Raw genomic sequence first — 12041 nt, 5'->3', positions numbered from 1 at the left:
AGATAGTTTTTTCAGCTTATTTTGAGCAGATCTTGTGTTAGAAAATTTTAAGCTCTTTCCCATTGGACTATCTTAACCCACTGATTTGTCGGAATTTAGGATAAATGTGGACCAATTCAATCTGACCGCAGGATTCTTTGACGAGCAAGATTTGCCTAATTGAAGGGTTTGGATTTATCTTAACCTCCCAATCAATCATTTGCTTTATGCTCTCTTTTGGACGCCTTACTGAAATTGGGCATTATTTTGCAGAGTTTTTATATGGTACCCGACCGTCAAAGAGTTACCACCCTTGATATTTGATCCAACAGCAGCGCACTTTTTAAGAGGCTGCTGTTGGATCAAATATCAAGGATGGTACTTCCATCATACCACCTTCAAGGGGACATAACGTGACAGTCGGCCACCATATAATTTCTCTTATTTGCAAACATAGTTACCTTATTTCTATGTAATTTCTGCAACTTAGAGACGTTTGGATCATTAGCAAGAAGAAAAACAAATCTCAAAGCAAACTCGTTTACAGATGTAAATACTAAAACCTACAACAAACCGACCAAGATGATCGCAAATAATGCCTTTAGAGGACCCATCAAAGTACACTTCACGGGGGTGGGGGGGTTGTTTCCATGGAATCAATTTTGTCTGGGATTTAGGGGGATTAGATTAGTTTGCTGCCATTTCAAAGAGGAAATCTTTCTCGGATGCAGTACGGTAGTTTGAGGGGTTTGAATTAGAGAAGCTTTTATAGTATGGTTAGGGAATGGAGCACAAGATTTGGGATTTTTTTTCTTGATCAAACAACAGTTTGTTCTGGGTTCTTGGTGCACATTGTGGTGGTCTAATATTGGAAAGAGATGAGGTCAAAAATCTCAGACCAAATGGTAAGGGAAATGATAAACGCACTCCTTTTCATCATCACCTGGGACACCCAGCTACATTGTATCTATGACTCCCTTCAAATGTGAAGTACATCAACCCCTTTGCAGTCATAGATACACTGTAGCTGAGTGTCTTAAGTGATGAAAAGGGGCGCATTTATCATTTCCCAATGGTAAGCAAGGTCTTTTGGATATTTCATTCCTTAGTAAGAGAGGTCCGAAGGGGTCTGGTTTTGGGACAAAAAATAATAAACAGAGAGGCATTATTTCAGACTCCAGAAGACAGTAGATAAAGGTTTTCACTGTTTTCAGATTCTTCAGACAACCAAGACAAGTTCGTCACAAGTAGGTAAAGGACGACCTCTCTACCTTTGGTTGACAGAAACACTCCAAATTTATATGCAAATAATTTTTTGAGGTACATGAGCTCCCTTTGGCCACAATCACTGAAATAGCCAAGGCCAATGGGGTTCACTTTCTCTCTTTGCAAGATCGTAATCGAACAATAATAAAAAAATTCACCCATAATGAACTTCAAATACCGCGGCTTCCACATAAGAGATCATTCATTTATAAATATTGATCCGCAGAAGTATAAATGACAGGAAATATAAATATTATTAAAAGCAAGTCATTCAAAAAAATTATTATTAAAAGCATATAAACATTGAATAAGAATACCACGAAAAAAAGAGGAAGAAGATAAAATTAAGTTTTTTGGTGACTGACCATCAAATGTGCCTCAAACATGGGGAAATTTTAAATATCATGTGTCATTGTAAATATATTACGGAGGCGGGCACTAGTTTCTGCTTCTTCATCGAAAATATATTACAGATTACTGAAGGACTTCTCCTAACCAAACATGATAGAAGAAGATATCCAAGGATTCAACACATCAAATAAAAGAACGGAGAAAAGCCCAGGGATGATCTAATCTCAACATAAAAGAAGAATTTTCAAAGGAATAACACGATATAGTTTTTTTTTAATGGTAATAACATGATATAGTTAGTGAAGTAAATGCCATACATTCTCTAAGATTCACATCTTAGGCCATGCCTCCCCAACCCCCAACCCCCGCCATAATCCAAAGGTTCTTCTTACCCTTTGTGGTCACTATATTGTTGCCCTGTCCGATCTTCACTGGATGGCTTCAGTAATAACCAGCACGCCTCAAATCTGATTGAGTTGATTGCGCTTCATCACTTTCCTTCCCAAGAAATACAAGCCGACCTGTGCATGATTCAATTTAAAGCCATTAAAAATTGAGAGCAATGTTAATACCATTAGAACCCTTATCAAGTTCCATATTCCTGACCAAGTGATACTATTATGAATTTTTCCATCTATCAATTTCCACATACAACCCAACAACTTGAATTGAGACGAATAAAAATAAGAACGAAAATGCAGCTCCCACTGATTGGAGCCACAGCAGGAACAAACCACAAGCAACTGCAACAATTGATGCCATTTAGGAGTGCCATGCTATTTAGTGTTGCATTGTACATCACGTCTCTCTATACCATTCGTAAAAATTAATATAGCAACAGCCCCAGCTGTGCCTGCATTCTATGTAGCACATTATGCTACACCAGGAGTAATTGATCAGATTTTTACAACCTGTAATCTCAGAACAAGAAACCTACTAAATCAAGGTCAGCAATTCCTTGATCACAACCAACATGAAGAAAAGAACATGCAAGTGACCGACTAGGAAGAGGAGATGAAAAGCTACAAAGAATGCAGGCACAGGTACTTGATCCAGCGTGAATTCATGCCAAATTCAGACCATGAAGCCTTCCACTAAATAAATTGCCAGTGTACTTTGAATAAGTGCCATGCTAAACGGATTACATTTCATATCAGAGGTTCTGAACCGCACGACCGATGCATATAGCAGGAGGTCGTATTTGCTTAGGGCTGTGGTAGTCTCATTTGACTCCCTCAAGAACCAATATCCATTCTCTGGTCCATAACTCTGGAAGAGCTGCAGTACTTTTGGCCATGTTGAAGCATGATGTGATTTGTTGCTTGCGGCAGTGCAAGCTATCAGTCATTCGCAAATGTTAGCATGGTCTTTACTCTCCATTCATCAGAAGAGAAGAAATTAGAATGGACTTTGTCATAGGTCTACTGACTATACCCTGGACTCCCAGTAGATTTGATTCCGTCTTCGTTGTTGTAGATAGGCTTTCCAAAATGGCTCACTTCATACTGTCATGCATCACGTGTTGCCAAGTTATTTTTAAGAAAGTTGTATGTCTACATAGAGTCCCTAGTCCATCCACTTTTGACAAGACACCAGATTCTTAGGTCAGTTTTGGAGAACTTTATAGAGCAAAATGAGGCCCACACTTTAGTTTAGCAGTGCTTATCACATGCAGACTGAGGTGGTCAGTCGCAGCCTAGGTAAATTGCTAAGATGTTTGGTTGGCGAGAGACCTCATCAATGGGATTTAATTCTTCCTAGTAAGAGTTGCATGCAATAGTTCAATTAATTGTTCCACTAGAAAACCGTTCAAAAAAAAAATATAGTTCCACTAGAAAATCACCCTTTGAAACCATCTAATGGACACAATCTTCACTCTCTTTTTTTTTTTTTTTTTTTGAAAATTACAATCCTCACCTTTTGGATCGTACCCCTTTACTCTACCCCAGTCAATATAGCGCTAAAGCTGAGGATCCCATGCATCATACCAAGGAGGTGTAGGAGGGACTACAAACAAGCAAAGAAGTTCGACGAGAGCATTTTCCAATGGGAGCATACATCAAGTTGAAGCGGAAGAAGTTCGGACCTTACATAATCCTCACGTGGATGGGTCCTAATGCTTATTTGTTGGACCTCCCTGAAGATGCCATGACTTCTCTCGTCTTCCACATTGGCACTCTGTACAAGTTTTATGGAGACCCACCAGAGCCCGACGATATCATTATTATACCGTTCAGAGTAATTTCATTTACAAAGGATCGGAGCGACGATATCATGAATATCAGGGAAATAGACACTCGTTGCGGATTAAAACAACATTATCTTGTTCGTTTATAAGACCGACACTTGATGAATTGCATATAGATTGACGGGGCCGAGTTGCGACGACTTCAAGAGGACTTATATCAGCGAGTCACCGACGTTTAATTGACAGAGTCGAGTTCTTCCCAAACGAGGGAACTGATGTGACACAACCCATTGAGGATCATATTTTCTTCATTCAGTTACATGAGACATTATAGGTAGATTTTATTTTATTTTTAGCTGGGATTTACTTCTGTTTTACGGTATTTATTATCCTAAATGTGGAGTCTGTCCACATCACCTAGGGCCCACGCACCATGTATCCACTCACCACTTTATTTCCCTTAACCATGCTATGGCCCACATATGATCTCTTAGGTCACTTTTTTTTTAAAGGGATGATCTCTTAAGTCACTTAAATGATTTAAGTAGATTGTTACAACTCCTTCGGTAGTACCATTAAAAAATAACTCTATTGTTAGCCATAAGGGCCCACCACTTAAAACCCCAACTCCTCCCTCATAAAAACCCTAAGATGAGGAGATGATGGGGATTGTAAGCCAAATAAGTGGCATATTTGCCCATTAGGACATTTTAGGGATTTGTTTCCATGTTATTTAGTTTTTAGGATTTTTATTTCCATGGTATTTAGTTTTCAAGATTTTAGTTTTCATGTTATTTATAATTAGGGATTTTCATTTATTTCCACAGAATTTTATTCCATTGCCTATACATAGGACTCATGTATTAAAGATTTTTATTATTTGATGATTAATTGATTGATTGAGAATTTCTCCCCCGGATTTCTCCTTCTCTTCTCTTTCTCCTCTATTCTTGCTCTTCTTTTCTTCTCCTCTTCTTCTTCTTCTCTTCTTTCCTCTATTTCTCTTCCCTAGGCTACATTAAGTTTGGTATCAGAGCGTTTTTTTTTTTTTTTTTGAAAGATAACGAATTTTATTCCATAAAGAAAGAGGTAGGTAAAGGGGACAAGTTGTCCCCTGAAGAAAAGAAACGGAGTATATCAAGTCGCCTTACAATCACCGCGAGGCATAGAAACAGAGCCTACTCCCCCCCCCCCCCCCCACCCACCCCATCCGATAAAATCACACAAGTGTTTGTTAATTCAACACCTTCCTTTGCGAGCTGATCCGCATAAGCATTCGCCGAACGCCCCCTGTGATTGATCTGAGGATGAACAATACAAATTAAATCACGTATCTCATCAAGAATATAGTGAAGTCACCATGGACCGCAGCAGCGACTAGTAGCCCAGGCTATTGTATCAGCCGAATCGCCCTCAATCATCATGGGCCCAGGACTATTGCGCACATACCATTGTAGCCCAAAGAGGAGTGCTCTGGCCTCTGCCGCGTTCGCGTCGCATTCCCCCGCTGATCTGGAGTACGACATGAGACTGACACCTTCGCTATTCCTGATAACTCCACCAATACCGGCCCGGCCAAGATTTCCGAGGGAGCTGCCATCAAAGTTAAGTTTCAGCCAGCCATTCGGTGGAGGTGTCCAGCTAGGCATTATCTGAGAACGGGCATTTTTTCCCCAATCACAGTGTTCCAGTAGCGTAGAGCTTCCCCCATTGAGTAAGGTAGTCCTTTCTTAGAACGATTCCACATAATGATTGACATTTTAATATCCAACAGGATGTGCTGCCATGATCTGCACCTGTTTTGAAATATACGAACATTTTGCTCCAGCCATATATGCCATATTATCGCAAAGGGGATAGCCAACCACATAGATTCCCCAAGGCAGCCCTTTCTTAGTATCAGAGCGTTTTGTCGCGTCGATCCTACATCACAGCTCACTCATGACCCAGCAACCTTCCTAATCACCCTTTCCTTTCCTTTCCCTCTCCCCACCAATCGGCCTGCCTCTGTACTATACAGCAGCCAACAGCCACACCATCTTCTCCCTTACTGTCGGCTTTTTTCTGCCTGCAATTGTACAGCCGACAGCCCCTCCAATCTTTCCCCATTGCTTCCGTTGTTCGCTGGACCTGATCCGCCCCTCCAACAAACCTACTACCCCAGCTTTCGTAGCCCTTGGACAGATCTTACTGACGCGATTGCTCCTCCTCCTCTCCTCTTGGGCCTTCACATCGCGGGATTTGAGGTTGTCGCACACATCAACGGGTGAGACCTGTCATATTTCAGCCAGCGATATTATTGCTTATTTCTTGCTGCCATACCTCTTGGATTGGCCTCACCCATTCACCCCCATCTGTTTTGACATTATCCTACCCTAGTTAGGTGTTTGGGCCCTAGTCTTACTCTCTTTGCATAATTTCATATTGTAAATAGATCTCCTTTGCTGCCATCACATAGACATTTGATATTTGCTTACTGTGCACTCATTATCGCATGCTCTGTTTGGGTGGAATTGGTTTATTTGATTCACTTTTCGAGAATGTTTAATTTGTTTTAGTGTTGATGGTACTGAATTTAACTGAACATTAGACACTTTGAGCTCCAAAGTTCTATGTAAAAGACCTGTCAACCTTAGGGTTTGCACCAACATACCATGTTTCTGATACTAAAGTACGGCCTAGGTCTTGTAAGTTATAATGAATGTGTCATAATTACATGGGGAGCTTGAGGGATCTCATCTTTAGTTATTTTATTCTCTCTCGGTGGGCGGTAGTCATTGCAATATCCCAAGGAAAATCTTGTGACGGAGGGGGTCTGATAATTCAATATATTAAAATTGTTCAAAAAACATTAAAGATTTTAATAGTTTCCCATGACCCTTCAAAAAGCTAACCTGGTTTTGTTTTTCATTTCTCACTGCAGAAACTGCAAAGAGAACATCACATATAAATGCACTAGTACATAAGGGCCTACCACTCCTTATACACGAACTTCTACATTCTGAGTGCAAAAATGGAATGGCAAGGCTGATAGCTATTGAACATGCCACCAATTTTCTATTATATGGATTCATTACACAGCTAATGGGACTTAGGAAAAAAGTAGACAGCCGAAACAAGAAAGCAAAGCACATACCATCTCGACGTAAAGCGATTTCTCTTATACGCCTAACAAGGCCAGTTATTGGATCGCTAAAGACTTTAGTTTCCAAGTTCCCCTCTAGATATAAAATACACCTATATGAGAGAGACAAAGGAATAAGAAATCAATGAAGATAAAATAGAAACAAACACTATCAGGGTATGGGAAGTAAGCAGAACCTTGGAATAATGTTTAAGAAAAAGTAAAGTGCTAAATAGAAAACAGATTCGACTCTTGAACCCAACTCACAGTCAAGAAGTAATATTTCAAAAAACTCAATCCAAAAGTAAGGCATGGCATATGTGTTATATTACGAACCCAAAGTGCTGTTATCTAACCATACACATAAAATGCAACATAATTATTCAAAAAAAAAAATTGCAACATAATTATATTGAAGCATATCACATTCAAATTTTCCAACTCATCACGAGACGAACACCATAGTTGTTGCATCATGCATAAATGATTCCTGCTGTGGCCTTTGAAAATGCTTCCTTCAGACAAAAGAATGTAAAGGTCTATAAAAAGAAAGAAATCACTAAAATTGACAGATTTCAGAAGTAATTCCTTAAGCATGCAGGTTACGTATGTGGCCCCACAGTTGACTCATATACGCAGGGGTGAAGACCATCTGAAAAAATCTACCAAGAAAAAAAAACAGAAGACCATCTAAAATTGCAATAAAAGAAGAAGGCAAGTCTTCTAACATCTAAATACTACAAATATTAGCAGATTCATAAGTCTCACCATCGTTTCTTCCTGCCACAAGTATGTCCTATCAGATGCTTTTTATTTATGTCAACAGATGTTCCTACTAGAAGGAAGAGTGGACCTTTGAATCTTCTAAGGTTAGAATAACAGAAATCTGAGATATATTGTCAATTTTTTTTTTTTGGAATCTTACTTGATTTTTATTTGGGAGTTCTTGCTGAAATTTTTGTAGTGTGTTGAGATAGAAAATTGTTAGAAAAATGAGAATTTGAGTGGGGTGTTGAAGAACGATTATTATTATTATGTTTTTAATTGTAACAAATTAAATTAAACGGAGCAAAAGAGCCTGGTAAGAAGGAAGCAAAAGAGCCTCGAGCATAAACAATAAGAAAACAACTAATCAAACAAATGAAAAATGGTCATAAATCATAGTGACATCTCTATGCACACCACTGTGAACTAAATTGTCTATGACATCATTCGCCAATTGGTAAACATGGTGGAAGCAGATCACTTTTTCTTCGACATGGTCCAAAACTGCCTCCAAAGCATCAACCACATCCGAGGGAACCTTTTCCCCTGGAGCATCCATCGAATCGCATTTGGCAAGTCCCCCTCCACAATCACAAAGTAGAGAAGTTCAAGATCAATAAGAGGAATACATATCTTGAGCGCAACAACTTCAGCCTCGCAAGTATCTGCAACTCTAATAGAGCCAAAAAATGTCCACCTGACACCATCATCATGGCCTTTAAAGATACATCCAATGCCATCAGGACCATGATTCAGAACCATCAAAATTCCACTAAAGGAACCAGTAGGAGGGTCTAACCGCCTAGAGGATGGTCGATCAAGAATAATGTGGCTATCTTTGCACACTCCCCAAGCAAATTGAAGGTCAGTCTCAGACAAACCCCTGAATTTCTTCGTGTCACATGTCCACAGAATAACCATAGTAAATATTGCCTGACAGATAGCATGGACAAGCCTCCCCTTTCCATTAAACACTCAACTATTCCTCTCCTTCCACACCAGCCAAAGAGATGAAGCAAAAAAGGCAGTCTCCACAGAACCTTACCACACTGATATCTAGGGATTGAATTCCCAACTCCCAATCAACTCACTAATGACTAATGTGGTTAGGAAAAACCCACTTGATCTCGAAAAGATCAAGAGCATGCCTCTATATCTCTATCTGCAATGCATGAGTAAATAATCAATGCAGCAATGGTTAATGACAGATGTGTGTTGCTGGTGTAAGTGGTCATGGTAAGAATCTTGTCTAGGGGCTAAGCTAGCTGTCCAGCAAAATGCGACAACCTGAGGGGGATCCGGAAACTTCTTGGAAATTTATTCTCTTGCACCATAACTCAGACGATCCTAGTGTACAAAAATGGTATAATGATGACTTTCGAGGAGGTAACCTATTCTCTTTTTTTTTTTTGAAATGGACAGAAGGTAACCTATTGTAGTAGCACTATCACCCAAGCTTGCTTAATGAAAAGCTTGGGCTCTCCTTCCTCACGAGATTCAAGGTTGAGGCATGCACTATCTGGTGAGACCTGTCCTATTTCAGTCCTATTGCGGTATTGCCATTATTGACCATATCTTGCAGTCATTATCATTTGATCAAACCTCCTCATAAAACCATTTATTGACCTTACTCTACGCTAGTTGGGTGATTTTATTTTATTTTGTGTGTGTGTGTGGGGGGGGGGGGGGGGGGGGGATTTTTTGGGCCCTAGTATAAACCATTTCCTTTTACTTTCAGATTGTAGATAGACTTTTGTGAATTGCTCCCCTTATTTTATATATCTGTTATCATTTGATACAAGTTACTGTTGCAAGCTTTATTTGAATCGAATTAAGCTTGCAGATACATTATCTTTAAGGTTAACATATGCATGAAAACCCTAGCCAATATTTGATCAATTTTCTGAATGTCTAATCAGATTTGGATTAGTACCATTGAATTTAATTGAAATTTTAGACACTTTATGCTCCTAAAAGAGTTCTCCATGGAACTCGAGAACCCTAGGTTTGCACCATAAGAGGTATGCCACTTGGGCAGGAGTTGTGAGCCAAAACCCAGTGGGAATAATCCTAAGTCGTATGATCAGTGGCTTGCAAGCAGACAATAAAACTAAAATGTCCAATGGCTCACATTCAACTGGCTAGATCCATTGCAATAAGGATTGTCTAATTGGTGCAATCTTTGGACTATGGCCATCCACAGTGGGGTCTAGCCCAGCACTTAACACATTTCAATCACCATTACACAAGGACTTGTATGGCGGAGGTCCTCCAAGCCACAATTTGGGGAGGGCCTGAAAGCCACCGGCCTTTGCCCTATAAAAAATTACGTTTTAAGGATTCAAAATGTCATCATCAGACAGCACAGAATTTGCCCACAGAAAACACGAGAGCCCATAAAAGTCTCAACAAGAACCAAACCTAATGATGGAAACAATTTCTTACTTAACCATTAGGTCACCACCAAATGAAATGAATCCAAGTGAAATTTTTGAAAGAAAATCATCAAGACACATCAACATCCAGAAATGTGTGCTCCTCTATCAAAATATTTAAACAAAATGACGGAGAAAATGAAGCATATGCAGAAATTCAAGCAACCGTCAATTGTCAAAATAACATAACAGAAGTGACCAATTTGCAATGTTCAGAAATGGGTGCATTCACTCGTTATCAAAATATTGAAATTCCAATCGAGTCAAACAATGCCAGAAAATAATTCTCAGTGGTTAGATCTATAGATTTCAACAGACAACCAAAATAAAACCCTAACAAGAGTATAACACTGACTTAGATAGAATGCCAATGTTCTAATTGTGAAACAACCAATAACTCCAAAAGCTTAAGCTGTTAGAGTTTGTGTTATTGAACCATTTGTATTTCAACACTAACCCCGGTTTCACGTGCTTTTGGGCAAGTTCCCCCAGTCTCTCCGGATAGACGGAGACTCGATGCCATTGAACAGAGCACCGATCAGCATACTCCATTGGCTCTTCATTATCCAATGGCCTCCTGTTGTTCCGGATACCGCCCGTTCCGACGGAAAACAGAGTGACAACACGGCCGCTTTTCAGCCGCTTCTGCACCGGGTTCTGCCCGACCTGCCCTACCAAAATCGCCTACAGATATTCACAAAAAAGGGGAAGAAGTGAGATCAACCCTAATTTAAAATTCAAAGCACCGTGAAGAAATGCTCTTACAGAAAGAAAAAATAGTCTGGAGGTGGGGAGAAGAAAGAAAAACCCTAATTTAAAATTCAAAGCATTAGAAAGAAATGCTCGTAAACAAAAACCCTAGTTTGGGGGTGGGGGGAAGCAAGAAGAAACCTAATTTAAAATTCAAAGCACTGAAAATAAATCCTCGTACTGAAAAACCCTAGTTTGGGGGTGGGGAGGAGAGAGAGAAAAAACCTAATTTAAAATTCCACTGAAAAGAAATGCTCGTACAAAAAAACCCTAGTTTGGGGGTGGGGAGGAGAGAGAGAAACCCTAATTTGAAATTCAAGCCCCGGGAAGAAATGCCCTTAAAGAAAAACCCTAGTTTTTTTTTTTTTTTTGGGGTGGGGGTGGGGAATAAAGGGAAACCCTAATTTAAACTTAAATCACAAGAAAGAAATGCTCTTACAGAAAAACCCTAGTATGGGGGGATGGGGTGTTATTACGAAATTACCTTGTATACACCTATGTCGAGGCCATTCTCGAGAGGCCTTTGGAAGAAAGGAGATCGCACGAGTTTCGGGTCTGACGAAGTTGAGGAAGAGGAGTTTCGGTCCGATTCGGGTTGGGATAAATCTGTATCGGCATCAATATCGGGTTCTTCTTCGTGGGGGGAGAGATTTGTGGAGAAATTCATAGAGATTAAAGAGGGTTTTGAGAGGGAGAAAAAGGATCGGGAGATGCGTCGAGACAGAGAAGCAGCAGCCATTGAAGAGCGCTCTCTTTTTCTTCTCTCTGTTAAAACCCTGAGATAAACCCCCGTGACTGGAGAAGAGGGTTTTAGGGCGCGTAAAGGACGAAAATGCCTTTTGTTAGCTCATTTGGGTTAGAAGTTTTTAAATAGGGTAATGATAAATTCGCACTCCCTGTTGGATAATTCGCACTGCTTTCAAAGTGATTTGACGTCAAAAAGCAATAAAGCATGAAAGTATTGCATCCTCTAGGGGTGCGAATTTATCGTTTTACCTTTAAATATTGAGACTTTATATGATGAGTGGGGGCATGCATGCATTGTATGGTCAGTAGGGGTGGCAAAATTGGCCGAACCGAACCGGAACCGAACCGACACCGAACCAAAAATTCAGTTTTGGTTTGGTTAAACCAAACCGATTCAGTTTGGTTTGGGGATCAAACCGAACCGAAACCGAATATC

At 39.9% G+C, this 12041-nt stretch overlaps 1 protein-coding gene across 1 annotated transcript; it reads right to left on the bottom strand.

Moving 5' to 3' along the window:
• Positions 1–1810: 1810 nt before the first annotated feature.
• Positions 1811–11688, bottom strand: LOC143854585 (Nucleic acid-binding, OB-fold-like protein). Its single transcript, XM_077364624.1, has 4 exons — positions 11343–11688; positions 10566–10792; positions 6921–7021; positions 1811–2117 (listed from the first exon to the last, which is right to left on the bottom strand). The coding sequence occupies exons 1-4, from the start codon at positions 11595–11597 to the stop codon at positions 2038–2040; spliced, it is 663 nt and encodes a 220-aa protein (XP_077220739.1). The 5' UTR covers positions 11598–11688; the 3' UTR covers positions 1811–2037.
• Between the last annotated feature and the right edge of the window lie 353 nt (positions 11689–12041).

The sequence above is a fragment of the Tasmannia lanceolata genome, unplaced genomic scaffold (genome assembly GCF_043159265.1).
Source record: "Tasmannia lanceolata isolate RefF3 unplaced genomic scaffold, GAP_Taslan_0.1 ptg000020l, whole genome shotgun sequence".
Taxonomy (NCBI): Eukaryota; Viridiplantae; Streptophyta; class Magnoliopsida; order Canellales; family Winteraceae; genus Tasmannia; species Tasmannia lanceolata.
The sequence above is the reverse complement of the archived record's forward strand: the minus strand, read 5'-3'. Positions and strand labels throughout refer to the sequence as shown.

What these genes read in the sequence shown, in the direction of transcription:
- LOC143854585 (XM_077364624.1), bottom strand. Translation starts at nt 11,597, where the DNA reads ATGGCTGCTGCTTCTCTGTCTCGACGCATCTCCCGATCCTTTTTCTCC. An exon ending in CAAAAGCACGTGAAACCGGG is followed by an intron (nt 7,022 to 10,565) that starts GTTAGTGTTGAA and finishes TCTCTCATATAG; the next exon opens with GTGTATTTTATATCTAGAGG. An exon ending in AATCGCTTTACGTCGAGATG is followed by an intron (nt 2,118 to 6,920) that starts GTATGTGCTTTG and finishes AATCATGCACAG; the next exon opens with GTCGGCTTGTATTTCTTGGG.